General features: G+C 47.1%; 6 protein-coding genes across 6 annotated transcripts; 4 read left to right on the top strand and 2 right to left on the bottom strand.

Annotated features, from left to right (window-relative positions):
• Positions 1–1,273: 1,273 nt before the first annotated feature.
• SERLADRAFT_458375 (uncharacterized protein) lies at positions 1,274–4,275 on the top strand (the record flags this gene model as incomplete). The annotated part of the gene is made up of 12 exons (XM_007314145.1): positions 1,274–1,532; positions 1,593–1,784; positions 1,842–1,978; positions 2,033–2,070; positions 2,120–2,227; positions 2,285–2,482; positions 2,532–2,789; positions 2,841–2,879; positions 2,942–2,953; positions 3,019–3,467; positions 3,530–3,973; positions 4,040–4,275. The coding sequence occupies 11 exons, from the start codon at positions 1,382–1,384 to the stop codon at positions 3,667–3,669; spliced, it is 1,722 nt and encodes a 573-aa protein (XP_007314207.1).
• Positions 4,276–4,516: 241 nt separating this feature from the next.
• Positions 4,517–5,261, top strand: SERLADRAFT_458372 (uncharacterized protein; the record flags this gene model as incomplete). The annotated part of the gene is made up of 4 exons (XM_007314144.1): positions 4,517–4,548; positions 4,577–4,907; positions 4,960–5,162; positions 5,216–5,261. 2 exons carry the CDS (start codon positions 4,745–4,747, stop codon positions 4,992–4,994), a joined length of 198 nt encoding a protein of 65 aa, XP_007314206.1.
• Positions 5,262–5,521: 260 nt separating this feature from the next.
• SERLADRAFT_458371 (uncharacterized protein) lies at positions 5,522–7,083 on the top strand (the record flags this gene model as incomplete). Its single annotated transcript, XM_007314143.1, has 6 exons — positions 5,522–5,611; positions 5,672–5,784; positions 5,838–6,147; positions 6,209–6,220; positions 6,277–6,703; positions 6,763–7,083. 2 exons carry the CDS (start codon positions 6,394–6,396, stop codon positions 6,900–6,902), a joined length of 450 nt encoding a protein of 149 aa, XP_007314205.1.
• Positions 7,084–7,240: 157 nt separating this feature from the next.
• Positions 7,241–8,605, bottom strand: SERLADRAFT_458368 (uncharacterized protein; the record flags this gene model as incomplete). The annotated part of the gene is made up of 3 exons (XM_007314142.1): positions 7,241–8,158; positions 8,217–8,354; positions 8,423–8,605. The coding sequence occupies 3 exons, from the start codon at positions 8,559–8,561 to the stop codon at positions 7,455–7,457; spliced, it is 981 nt and encodes a 326-aa protein (XP_007314204.1).
• On the top strand, positions 8,585–9,019 carry SERLADRAFT_458366 (uncharacterized protein; the record flags this gene model as incomplete). Its single annotated transcript, XM_007314141.1, has 1 exon — positions 8,585–9,019. The coding sequence occupies one exon, from the start codon at positions 8,613–8,615 to the stop codon at positions 8,838–8,840; it is 228 nt and encodes a 75-aa protein (XP_007314203.1).
• Positions 9,020–10,749: 1,730 nt separating this feature from the next.
• SERLADRAFT_433898 (uncharacterized protein) lies at positions 10,750–12,746 on the bottom strand (the record flags this gene model as incomplete). Its single annotated transcript, XM_007314140.1, has 4 exons — positions 10,750–11,265; positions 11,339–12,213; positions 12,277–12,615; positions 12,692–12,746. 4 exons carry the CDS (start codon positions 12,744–12,746, stop codon positions 10,750–10,752), a joined length of 1,785 nt encoding a protein of 594 aa, XP_007314202.1.
• Positions 12,747–13,520: the final 774 nt, after the last annotated feature.

Raw genomic sequence — 13,520 nt, 5'->3', positions numbered from 1 at the left:
AGTTTGACCAAAATGGAAAGTGCCGCATGGGCCCAATGTGTGAAACTACAGTAAAAGGTTAAAGAGGAGAATGAAAATTAAAGGTCCCAAAAATGTGTTATTGTAACAGTTATTTGACAGATGGGGTACTTAAAGTTGAAAAAGAATGAGGGGATGATGAGTGGGTTGTGCAGGTGTGGTGACAAGAGAAAGTGAGTGTAGGAGTATTTGTAAGATACTGTGAGTGAGTGTGTGTGTGTGTGTGTGTGTGTGTGTGTGTGTGTGTGTGTGGATGAAAAAGAAACGAAAAATGTACTTGATGTACTGAAATTGAGAGAGAGCGGATGTATAGAATCTGTACTTGTTGAAGTCAGGAGGAGAAAAAGGTACTAGCTGCATTTCTCGCTAGCACCAAAGACTTACCTCTATTGTGTCACGGCTTGCACATGACACAATAGATGACCAAATGATGAGTGATAAGGAATGTCACATGCCGTCACATGCCATCACCCCCGTGAAAGGCAATGTTTTCCCGCCCCCGCTGCCAGCCAGGAGATTTCTCAGTGTTGGTCTTGTTCTTAGTCGGTTTCTCATGCAGTGCATTATGTAAGACTTTACAGTGGTAGGCTGTAAGTCTGTGCCACCTACCTAGGCTCGTACCCAGCCAAATCACCAGGTTTAATTTTGGTTACTAGCCGAAATTGTCTTTGAGCACACCCAGTGAATGGCTGGGACCGCTCATCATGATTTTGTGAGGAGGACAAATTCCTCACCAAAGATGAGGTGGAGACTTAATCATAGGGACTCAAAAGCCATAAAAAATTTCCCCCCAAGTTACTATACAAAAAGGCAATTTTGTAACTTGTAGAACATATTGAATATAGGAAATTTTTGTGACTTTTTTTGCAAGTGAACTTTTCCAGAAAATGGTAGTGACAGCAACAACCTCACCTCAAATTTTTCCAAAAAATATCTATTAACAAAAAATGATCTACTGGTTACAAAATTGCTTTTTTGTATACTACATTTTTGACATTTTTTTCTGACTTCTGGGTCCCTACGACGGAGTCACCAACCTCATCTTTGGTGAGGAATTCATTCTCCTCATAAAATGGCGACGAGTGGTCCCAGCCTGCTCGCAAGCTCGCAAATTCCTATTGGCAAATATGATAAGCGCGAGCTAGCCGAGCAGGTTGGGGACGAGCCTAACACCTACCCCCTAACAATAGTGGGTGAGGCACGTGATCATCGGTGAAAGGCAAGTGAAAGGCCCACTGTAGGCTTCAGTCACGTCGTGACGGACATTCGCAGGATGGTTCTTTGAATCCCCCAGTGGCTCCAACTTGCAGTCCATCATTATCATTCAATATCCAATCCTGTGTCCTCAATTTGTTACATCAGTATGTCAGAGGATTCGAGAGACCTGTCTCTTATCACAGCGCAATTCAGTTCCCTCGCATTTGAGCCTCGGGTTGAGGTAGGAGATGGACTTATACTACCTCCTGACTTCCAGCTCCCGTCCCTGGAATCAGTCCGAGCAGATTCAGCTACCTGTAAGTTGTGCAGAACTCGATATTTTGTGTTTACACTTCACTTATCAATCCTTCGAACAGTGGTAGATATCAGGTCAGGGATTCAACGTCCACACACAAACGAAGAGATTATCTCCGCTGTTAGAGCTTTACTAGTATGTAATGGATTGGATGAACCGCCGGGCCTGGGAAATATGGACTTGGAGCCAATTTACTATTATATAACACTGCCCAAACTTTTCAAATGGTCATACTTTGTTAAAATAGAAGATGGTAAGTTATAACGCCAATATATCAGAGTTAAGTGTGCGAACTGATGAGATTAAACAGTCCCAGGCGACCTTCAGGAGGATGCAATCTTTGCACTGAAGATGTTTATACGAGCTGTAGAAGAGTATCCAGAACCTGTGCCTCGTTTGCTGATAAACTACCCTCCTGGATCTGAGGAAGATTCTAAATACATTGTGGTGATTGTTATTTGCGTGCGGTTAAAATTTTCTAGCTGAATAGTTTTACTTCAGCTTTGCAATGCTCGCCGTAAGCTCTCGGAGTCCCTATTGTGCATACACACTCTCCTTGCTTTAGTTTTTCCTCACACATATTTCTAGTCATCCAAGGACCAACCGTCCGGCTGAAGCTGTACCATACCTAAAAGCCACTGTCGAGACTGGTCTTAGGAGGAACACATCCGGCAAAGGCCTGTGGCTGATAACCCCGTATGTCTCAAAACCCATTTGGTCATTTTTGGAGTTCTGTGTTCAACATATATTCAGCTTTAGTTACTCGCTATACGGGGAAGCCTTAGCTCTATCCGGCAGATATGACGACGAGACCAAGCTAATATTGGAGCGTGCGCTAGAGGGCCTATCCCAATTTGATCGCGGTCATACCAGCTCTACAATAGCTAAGATAAATATACATTTGGCCCACGTCCTCCACAAACGAGGGGACGATCCTAAGAAAGCAAAACAGTCAGTTGCTGCCTTCTTTGGTAAAGAGAAACACTCAACACTATGATAGACTCGAAGATTTGTCAGTGAGGTTCCTTCGCAAGAACCCTAACTTTTTGGGACAAGATATACTTTCACAACTCTTGGTGCGACCCGGCCAACCTGAGAGCCGTATCTTGACCGCGCTTGGTGGACCAAAGTGGCTTCTAGAGCACAAATCTACATTTAAAACGGATAAGCGTCTCACCAAACAATGCAAGACGTGCCAATTCCACGAACCACAGGTAAAGCTCTTTGTATGCTCAAACTGCAAATATATCTGGTATTGGTGAGGCATCGGCAGATTCTTCCTACAAGAGCTGATTGTTTTCACTTCCAGCTCTAAAGAGTGTCAGAGAGCAGATTGGAAAATGCACAAGTGAGTCAAGTTGGGAAAGAAATTTGTTTTACATGAGCTCATGATAACATATTGTCGCATAGAACTATGTGTCGGTAAGACACCATAGTTTACCAGTTCGAGGATGGTGTTAAGGATTAATCCCCGGGCTGTTATATAGTGAAATGGCGGAATACAGCAGTCACGTTGAAGAACTGGGAAAAGTCAATCCTCAAGCTGCACAGTGTGCGACTGACTGGTCGAAATGGCGAACAGGCTTTCTCACGGTAGATCACTATGCCTTTGTCCATGCGCTCGGCCTACACCGCGATCCCTCTCGGAGCCGAACCCACATTGTCTTTTGCTACGTTGAATACACTCCGCACGCCTCCAAAGATCTGAAACATAAGTTTCGTATTAACTCTTGCGGCGTTTTTCGTATCGTAGACGTACTTGCCGACATTGAACATGCCATGGGCCTCGACAAGGGAGAAGGGGCGGAGTACATTCAGAACTGTCTACAGGATCCAACTTTCAACTCGGATGTTTCAAGTTCATCGTATGGTGAAAAAATGATCCCGGTGCCGTCTTTGTTTATGGGCGTTAACTTGCAGGCAGTTCTAAGGTGCAGTAGGTGGACTTTTTCTTTTTTCGATGTCTTTACATCTAATCAGGGCTCACTTATAACACAGCGTGTGTTTCAACCGATCTACTTCGCATGAAACCTTACAACCCTCAGTGGCGCAACGCAGTTAACAAACTTGAAGATGCGCCACCGCTGAAATTGCAACTCGAGAGATCCGAGATAAAAGATGCAGAGTACATATTTTGATATAGGTTATAGCATGACAATTAAAGTGTAGGTCTAGGTCAGACGATAGATGTGCTGTATCAGGTTGGCAGGAGAGGATAAACTATCTGAAGCCAACTACTCTCTTCGATAGATCTTTGATTTCACTTCTCAAAGTCACTCGATCGTGATCACGATCACGATTTTATTGCTGTGCTATCGCTCTTCTTTGTACCGCCCTGACAGAAAATCGCGTTCCAGTCAGGATTGAGGGAGATCCGATATGTGATGACAACAGCCCCTGGTTTCACCCATGCGATTGATAGAGATGATGATCAATAGATTGGTGAGTGGACTCTGTTATCATTTGCGGTCGGTATTTTCTGATATACTGTCTTATGAACCAACCTAGGAATCCTCTTCTCAAGCTTCAAGGAGATCATCACTAGCAGAGACTGATTGATTGGACCCTATGATCGTACAGATATCATATTATACCCTCGCTACTATCTTCTCGCCTCGGCTCATCGCCGCTCTACAGCCTGGGTCCAAGCCGTTACGTCGACTTGCGCTACTGGCCGATAAAGCCATCCTTAATTTTGTTTGATTGAACGGTTGCTTTAAGTAAATGGCAAGGGGTTTTGAGAGAAAAGTGCTGTGACTGTGACCGACGTTCAAGTTCCGAGTCGCAGGAATTCGAATGTAAGAATGATAAGAATAATTCACCAGGGCTCAACCTGAAACTTAACGCTCACTCCCGCTTTCTCGAAACAAATCTATACATTAACATGTCAGAGGATTCGGACTTGTTTCTTGCCACAGCGCAACTGGGCTCCCTCAATTTGCACCTCGTATTCAACTGGACGGACTAACACTACCTCCTGACTGAAATCGTTCGGGTTTGATCTAGTTAAGATAAGATCTCAGAACTCGTAGATGAGTCTCTGAGAATGTATTCAGGTAAGTACCTAGTTAAGATAAGAGCTATACTAATGATTAGCTAGGTATTCGAAGGAAGGAAAGTAAGGATCTCACGTCAGAACTCATAGATGAGTCTGAGGTGCTACGTGGCGACAAGCCATTTTATAAGTAAGACGGAACCAAAAAATTTTTACTCATGGGATATATTGGTGAGCAGGCTACCTCAACTTACACGCCTTCCTTTCTAGGCGCTTCGTGGCTGCTTGCTTCATGCCTCGATCCTCTACGTCGATCCTCTACGTCGAACACTGACTTACAGCTGCCATCATTGGAATCAGTCAAAGCAGATGCAGCCGCTTGTGAGTTGCGCAAGGCTCATGTTTTCACCTAGTATTTACTACATATCAACAGTGGTAGATATCAGGTCGAATTTGAAGGTCGACTAAACCATCAACTTGAAGTACTTACTCCCGTGATTTGTAACGCACTGGAAAACCGTGGGGCCCTAGAAACACAAGTACCACCTGGCTCGAATACGAATGTAGAGCCATTTTTCTATCATATCCAACTGCCGAACCTTTTCACGTGGTCATGCCTCGTTAATATCATATATGGCATGTTATAGTATAAACCGGAGTGTAGTTGACTAACTAATGAGGCCAACTAGCTCCAGAAGACATTCAGGAGGATACAATCTTTGCACTGAAGATATTCGTACGTGTCTTAGAAGAGACCCCAGAGCCTATGCTTCGTATACTGGTGAAATGGCTCCCTGATTCCATGGAAGACCACAAATAATTTCTGGCGATCGTTACATGCTATTGAGTTGCGTCAATCAGAATACTCTCCCTGATCACTTCTGCTTCAGCTCCGCAATACTCTCAACAAGCTCTCGATATCCCTAATGTGTGTACACTCTCAATGGACAACCAGTATTTATGACGCATATGTACAGTCATCCGAGGATCAACCGGACGGTTGAAGCTATACCATACCTGAAGACCTCCTTCGATATTGACAGTCAGAGGAACTCTACTAGCAAAGACTTGTGGATGTTAGAACCGTATGTCTCGAAGCTCATATGATCATATTACATGTTTATATGCTTAACATGTATGCTCAGCTTTGATTACTCACTTTATGGACAAGCTTCGGCGCTGTCTGGTAGATATGATGATGAGACGAAGCTAGTAATGTCCTTTGCACACGAGGGGACAATCCTGAGAAAATGAAGAAGTCAGTCACAACTTTTTATATATTTATAGATAAACACTTAACGCTATGGACAGGCTTAAAGATTGGTCGGTGAAGTTCCTTCGTAGGAGCCCGGATGCTCTGATGCACTTGCCCAACTTCTATCTGGCCAGCCTGAGAGCCACATCCTGACCGTGCCTGGCGGACCAAAGTAGCTTCATGAGCACAAATATACGTTCAAAACTGATGTACGTCTTCGTAAGCGATGAAAGACCTGCACAGTCAGTGAACCACAAGTAAAACCCTTTGCATGCTCGAGTTGCAAATATACCTGGTATTGGTAAAGAAAATCGGCACCACTAATAGCTCTAAAATGTGTCAAAAGACAAACTGGAAAACACACAAGTATGTCAATTTGTTGACCGGTCTACTTTACATGAACTGATGAAAATACATATTATCTCAGAACAATGTACTGGTAAGCTGCTGTCGTGTTCTGAACAGGCTATTTTAACATCATCCCCGGGCTGTTAGTGAAATAACTGATTATAACAGTCACATCGAAGAATTCAAAAAAGTCGATTCAAGCTGCATCGGAGTGATCTATATGGCGAGGAGGTCATCTCGGATCCAGTGACTTTGCCTTTGCCCATGCACTCGGGCTCCACCGCGATCCCACTCGGAGCCACACCCACATTGTCCTTTGCGGCATTCACTACACTCCTCATGCCTCCAAAGACCTCAAATACAAGTCGTATCCGCTCTGGTGGCGTTTTCCATGATATCGTAGACGTACTATCCGAGATCGAAGAGGTTATGGGACTCAAGAAGGGAGAAGCAATGGAGATGATTCAGGACTGTCAACAGGATCCAGACGTCGTTCCTATCGCTTCAAATGGAGGGGGCCTGCCAATGTTGACTGTTTTGAATTGCGCAAATGTGCGGAAATATTTAAGATGCAGTGGGTGGACTCTGATCTGACTTATAATACGTTGCGTTAATAAAGGACTAACAATGCAGCATCGATCTCTCCCAAAACACTTCGCAACACACCTTACAACCCTCACTGGCGCAACTCAATCAATCAATTCGAAGAAGCACCACCGTCGAAAATGCGGTTGAAGAGACCCGAGATAAAAGATGCAGAGTGCATATTTTGATCCAAGTTATCACTTGAACTATTGAATTTCTTGGTCGCAGATTTTTTTTTCCAATGACTCTTTGAGGTAGATCTTTGATTCCATATTTTATAGCCATTCGATCGTGATCACGATCACGATGACCCAACTGCGCGATCGTTTTTGTTTCATATTACGATCATTATATCGATATGATATGTCCATCTGCTGAAATGTAAGTTGAGCGATTCGTGATTGTCGGATCGGCGTCATCCAGAATCAATGTGGGCCTCAGATGCGGTCGTGACGGTGCTTACCTTCATCATTGTGACCGCACGTTGGCCGTCTTCTGCTGCGCATTTCACTGATCAAACGAAGAAACATGGGGCACGCGGAATCAGCATTGCAGGGCACAAACAAGAAACATAACAAAGAAAACATGCGCAGTAACCCAAAGCAAGAATACAAGCAAAAAAAAAAAGGTCGTCGAACAACCAAGACAATAGCCCGCATGACAAGAGATTAAAAGAAAAAGAAAGAGTCCAATCCATATAGTCACACACAGACATCCACGATAGACACTCCAGTTCACAACTAAGGGGGACCCACAAACATCAGCCAGGTGCCGTCCTTTCGAGGGGATGCCTCAAGTCCCCGAAACATGATCTTATCCCCCATATAATCAATCCGACGCAGTCCATCGTCATCCCCAGGTATATCATGGGGATTGAACGTATTAGACGTGCGTACCCTCGTATGATAGGCTCTCGCAGCCATCTCCCGACGCCTCCCTGACCAACTATCATACTCAGCAGCAGTCACATGCTGCTGAAAGTTAGTCGAGATCGCGCTAAACACGTCGCCGCACGTGATGCCGCGTGCGTTGTACACCATAATAGGCCAGGGAAACTTGGGCGCGGGATCGTCAGCCACGCCGATAATGTGCATGTGTGTGAGGAAGGGCCAGGAGGCGGGTTGCGCGCGATCGGAGTCATCCATGGGGATCGTGGCTGGCTCAGCCTCGGTATATATGATCCCAGACGGTTCGCGGCCTATATCGAAGGTGATCAGGGTCTTGCCTATGTATCTGTGCTGGAGAAAGGGGTTGAGTTGGACTTCCCAGGGGAATGGGAGAGGTTGGCCGGGTTGGGGGCTCGACCATTCTTGAGGTCTGGGAGGAAGAGCAGGGTGTTTGACGCGGGCTGGCCAGTTTTCTGGGTGGGGCGACTGATGAGGCCCGCGTAGAGAGTCCCAGACGTAATCTGGGTCGAGGCTGATGGGCGGTGTTACCCGTGGTGCTGAGACAAAGCAATTTGAAGGCTAGAAGGAGGACTAGAGAAGAAATGTACGACATACTTGCATTATGTACTTGGACACCATTGAGGGTGGGGCGTGCCCAGTAGCCGTAAGCTTTCCATCGATGTGGGGGAACCAATGGAGGAGTAGGGGGACCAGAATACTCTGATGTATTTACTTCATCGTCATCATCGTCATCTAGCATTAATACCTCAGTTAATTCTATGGAATCCTTGTGGTATCAGTGCTTTGGTAGATAGACGCACTGAACAAGTCCTTAAAGGATTTCCAGAATTTGCAACACTTCCGTTTTCGTCTCTGTGAGTCGAGGCTCATTGCTCTCTTCAGCCGGGCCTTCCTTTCTCTCTCAGTCTCCTCGTGGACTGGGTGAGGATTATGAGGCATCCCGTCGAATTTAGAGGATGAATGTGGGAGAGGTGATGGTACCCATGGGGTATGCATATTGTCAACGAAACGATATGGGCCGCCGTTGTCAGGCCAAGGATTATGAGTCATGATAGGCCGAAGCAAGACGGAAGTGAGTACAAGGTAAAAAAGGGAGAACAAGGCAAAAAAAGGGTATTCTTAAGGCTGCAGCATTGCGATAACGGCATGCGGATGGTGCGTGTTTCCAGATGTGTGCGATATGCATCCCTTCTCCGTCACGGTACTGCCCTTCCTTAAAAGGGGTTATTTTTGAGGTGGTCGTGCACGAGGCTGTATTTTAATGTGTTGTTTTCCTTGTTGGTGGTAGTAGAATTTCTGAGAAAACAAGGAGAGCTGTCAAATAATATCAAGATATTCGTGCATGGGCGCAGTAGTTTATCGATGACAGGGCAGCGGTGCTGTCCCAACTGTAACACGATGTTCTGGCCTTTTGACATTTATTTGAATATTGAGATTATCGAAAATAATAGGTGGTCGATAGCGCTAGAAACGGCTATTTTTTCTGGAACCGGCAGATAAACGCGTGCGTGTTACCCAGGTCAGGATTCAGCATACGTCGACGTTGTGAACAGGAATCAAAAGGCAATGCTGCGCTTCAATTGCAGTCTCTATACGGTGGCTGTGTCTGAATAACACTGTTAAGACGTATGGGGCTGTGGTCTTTTTACAGCTGGCGCGTACCTTTACTGCACATTTTGACTTCTGACATCTACAGGGACGAACTTGAAGGCTGTTCATGGATGCTGAAGCTTGTGTGAAGCATAGCATGCGTCATCGGACAGCTCTATAGGCCACTTTTTTGCAGGGAGGAAGAACCAGAATTATCGTGGCGTCGATGTCCAATATTCAACGTTATATTCAAGCGTTGCATGCATGCATTCACGGGATTGCATGACAAACACGCCACGATGACTGGACTCCCAATAGCGAGGGACTTTTGCCATCGTTCATATCAGAGTATAGCATGATTGAGACTAGTACGATTCTTGGTTGGCCACTGGGAGAAGGGACAAGCCTCGATTAAAGCGCGAAAGAAAAGATGATTGACAAACATACGAGCGCGCTTTGGACCGCCAACTACCCACAGCTTCGGCTTTAACACCTACTCATTCAGGACCATCCTGGCCAAACTCGAAGGGCATCGCACAAAACGGACATCCCCTAGCCCTCTGCACCTAGCACCTTTTCTAGTTCTTCACAACAAACCAACACCCCGACTCGACACGCGCGGTTCTTTGGAGGATTCACTATCATCTTTTAGCTCTAGTGCTCTTCTACGGGCGGGTCTCGTCCGAGTCTTAGTCGCTCCATCCACGCTTAGGGACGGCATCGTAAAACGAGGACTAGGATTCGCCTCCTCGTACGCCACTTACACCGCGGGTTTTAGCACTGCAGTCGTCTTGGGCTTTTTGATTGTTGGATGTAGCCCTGCGGGTCATTGATTGTTCTACGAATACGAGCAATGGAGTCTCTGCTTTTACTACACATGCTCTAGAACAGGGTGAACTCGCGTGCGCTGGTGCAATGCCTCGAAAACCCAACTGATGTTGGGTGAAGCCCGAGGCTCATCGATTGTTCTACAAGACCAGCGCACGCGGGCTAGATAAGTTAACTGGTGCTCTAGAAGATGCGATGCGGTGTAATGAAGAGACTCCATTGTTTGTCTCCTCAAAACCTCAAGCAAAGATAAATATACAAACATTGTCTATTATCGAATCCACAGTTGAATACATACATGGTACAAAACACAGCAGAGCAACAGATATTCAATGGATATTCATATAAGAGTACGACGATCTTGGGTACATATTACTAGTCATAACAGAGCAAGGGATGTCATATACAAAATAAGGGAGAGCATGAGGGCGACGTAGGAGATGGCAAAGCAGATGAGTGGGGAGAGGAATGAGAAAACGAGAAAAATGAGGAATCGCAAGGCATGGGTCAGGAGGGAGCAGCGCTCCTTACCGTGTATGAACTATTTCTATTTTTTTTTGGTATATTTCTTGGTGTTTTCTGGATATTCTGTTCTGCGTTTGATTCCGTTCAGCAGCGAGGAGAGATAGAGAAGAGATCGAGTGCAAAAGTAATCAGTCAATACTTGACGATAGGCCCAACGTCAACAACGTTGAACGTTGAGCGTCTTCTAGAGGTGGTAGTGGCCGTTGAAGTAATCTGACCGGATACGCATCACGTCGTTCAGATCGAAAGCTTCGAGCCCGGTGTTATACTGGTGCAAACTGTGGATATCGCGAGAGCGCAACGTATCGTCGAACGGAGACCACTCGTAGATCGTAGGTGCGGCACCCACACCCTCCCCGCCCATAGTGAGCTGAGAATCACAGTTGGAGTACGGAGGGAGGTAAGCAGCAGAAAGCGGACCTCGAGAAAAGTCACGCAATTCGGCCGTGTCCCAGCCCTTGAGCGAAGAATACGGAGAATAGGACTGGACGGGGTAGGATAGGCTACCATCGAGCGTCATCTGGCTGGTCAAGCTCCCCGCCGCCTTGGGAACCATATGTCCAAGGGGAGGAGATGGGAAATTGTACACGCTAAAGGAACTCTCCAAGGGAGAAACCGACGGGCTGCTCAGGTCGTAGGCCAAACCAGGGCAATCAGATGAGACACCCGCACTCATAGGCACGTCGAATAGATTGTATGACTATAAAAAAAGACAAGGGCCATTGAGTATGCCATTAATCCCCGCAGAGAAAAGGAGTAAAGATAAAACTCACGTCATTCCAACGTGCAGGTGATTCGCCGAGTAGCGAGGGAAGCACGAGGGGGGACAAGCTCCCAGCTTCAGCGTGTACAACACGTGGCTGCCCTTCTTTATGTTCTTGTCGACGGTCCGCCGGGAAGGAGGAAGGAGAGGTTGCCGTATCAGATATGATGCTCGAGATGGGCTCGTCGAGAACGTGGCGTTGCGCAAGCGGAAGAGAGGGGTAGGAGTCGCGGTTGTGGGCGGCTGGAGCGGATAAAGAACGTCGAAACATTGCCGTAAGGGGGACCTTGAAGCGGGAATCAGGGATAGCATCAGGCGTCTTGCAGCGGGCCCTGATATGGGCTTTCTCGTCATGCGCCCTTGCGTTGACTGCTTCGTAGATGTCCTTCGTTTCGCCAAGTACGCACGAGCTCGTTAGCCCGGTATCGACGCCCTCCAAAGCCGCTTCGATTGCCTCTTTGAAGTTGCCAGGGCTATTATCCCCCCCAAGCCCGACATGAAGGGTCTTCTCGACTTCGCGGCATTTCTCACCACTTGCCTTAACTCCGAAGTGCTGAGTGAGGTCATGCTCCCACTTCTTGACGGCATCCTCCAAATCGATACCTTTCTTCCCTTCGACGAGTAGATCCGCTATCTTCGTGCACCTCTCCTCCCGACTTTTCTCCTTGACCTCTGCCTCGCCTCTTCCCTTACGATTCGTCTGACTGTGGCGCCTTCTGTTTGTAGTAGTGCCCGGACCATCTTTGACTTTGAGCTTTGCAAGAGCGTTAGCACCAGGTCTGAACCGCCAGTCGGGGTATTTCCTGCGATGTTCTGTTTGAGCGACGAGAGCCTTTGCTTCCCAGTGTTCCCTCTCTTCACGAGGCAGGGTCTTCCAATACTTTCCTGAGACGATTACCCCATTCAGAAGTGAAGCGTGAGATGCCATGAGGCAGAGTTGCTACGCACCAATGATCTTGGAGAGCGTGCTATGGTTTCCTTCGACCTTTCCTGGGACTTGCTGGCTGCGAATGAAGGACGATCGAAAGAGAATGAAGGCGTTGGGAGGGCGAGGGATGTATGACGCGTCGCGCTTCTTGCCGTGCGAGATGCGAGGGTGTGTCTGGGCTGCCAAGGTCGCCTCTGTGTGCTCTGGAAAGTCGACGAGAGAGGGGGGCGAGGTGGTGTCCCAGGTGGCATCGTAGGCGAGCGTGGGATCTGCTGTGAAGGCGGTGATGGGGGTCATGTCTGTGAAGAAGGTGAATGTCATGGATGGGTTTGGGTTGTCGACGAGGGGGGGCATTCCATCTGGCATTTGAGAGAGAAGGGTGTGCGGTGAGTGACGGCTGGAGGAGAAAGAAGACTATATAGAGAGAATACGCACCGTCGTCGTCGAAGGGGTCGGTGTAGAGGATATCGTGTTCGCGTATTGCTGGCATTGTTGGCTGGTGCGATGCTGGTGTAGCAAAAGGATGGAGGACAGGGATGAGCGGGGCTAGAGAGCAAAAGGGCTGCTTTATTCTGAGTTTGGCAGGAGCCATCGAAAGCGCCGGTGTTGTGTTTCCCACCCACATACGCCATTTACTCGTGACAGCTTCAGTCCATCCTTATCCGATACAACAACGCCGTCCACGGAACTCGAATTCCCCCTCAAAAAAAGAAACATGACGAGAAAACCGTCTTCGTTGGCGAGCCTTGACGCTATTTGGGGCCAATGCTTCCGTCTCGAGGAAGCCAATATCACCCGAGTATAGCGATTATGATCCACATCAAAGGAACCTGGACGGCCACACAATAATAATAAAAACATGACAACTCAGAAACGAGGTTAAGTCGCCCAACCATGCACAGATGCGTACCTGCTTCCCATATCTCCGAACATATCTCACTTTGAGCCATTTTCACGATTCGTACCTGTAAACCCGCCTGTAAGCATGTATTATTATTGCATCCTCTGCAGAGCTGCAAATGTTTGTCAGAACATATTCAGGGTAAAGCCACGTTGTCGCTCCACGGTTTCTGTGAGCCAACAGGCGTTATTCTATACCCGGACACAGCCGTCTTCGATAACCGCGACCTCCCAATATCCTCCAGCACAACTTACTATGATCCGACACCACAACATACAGAAACTACTACAGAATGGAAGCCATCTTGAACATCCCAACCGGAACCTCACATTGCGAGCATGTGCTTCATTCACCATCCCTGGA

Source organism: Serpula lacrymans, assembly GCF_000218685.1.
Source record: "Serpula lacrymans var. lacrymans S7.9 unplaced genomic scaffold SERLAscaffold_2, whole genome shotgun sequence".
Lineage (NCBI taxonomy): Eukaryota > Fungi > Basidiomycota > Agaricomycetes > Boletales > Serpulaceae > Serpula > Serpula lacrymans.
This window is presented reverse-complemented; position numbering and strand designations above follow the sequence as displayed.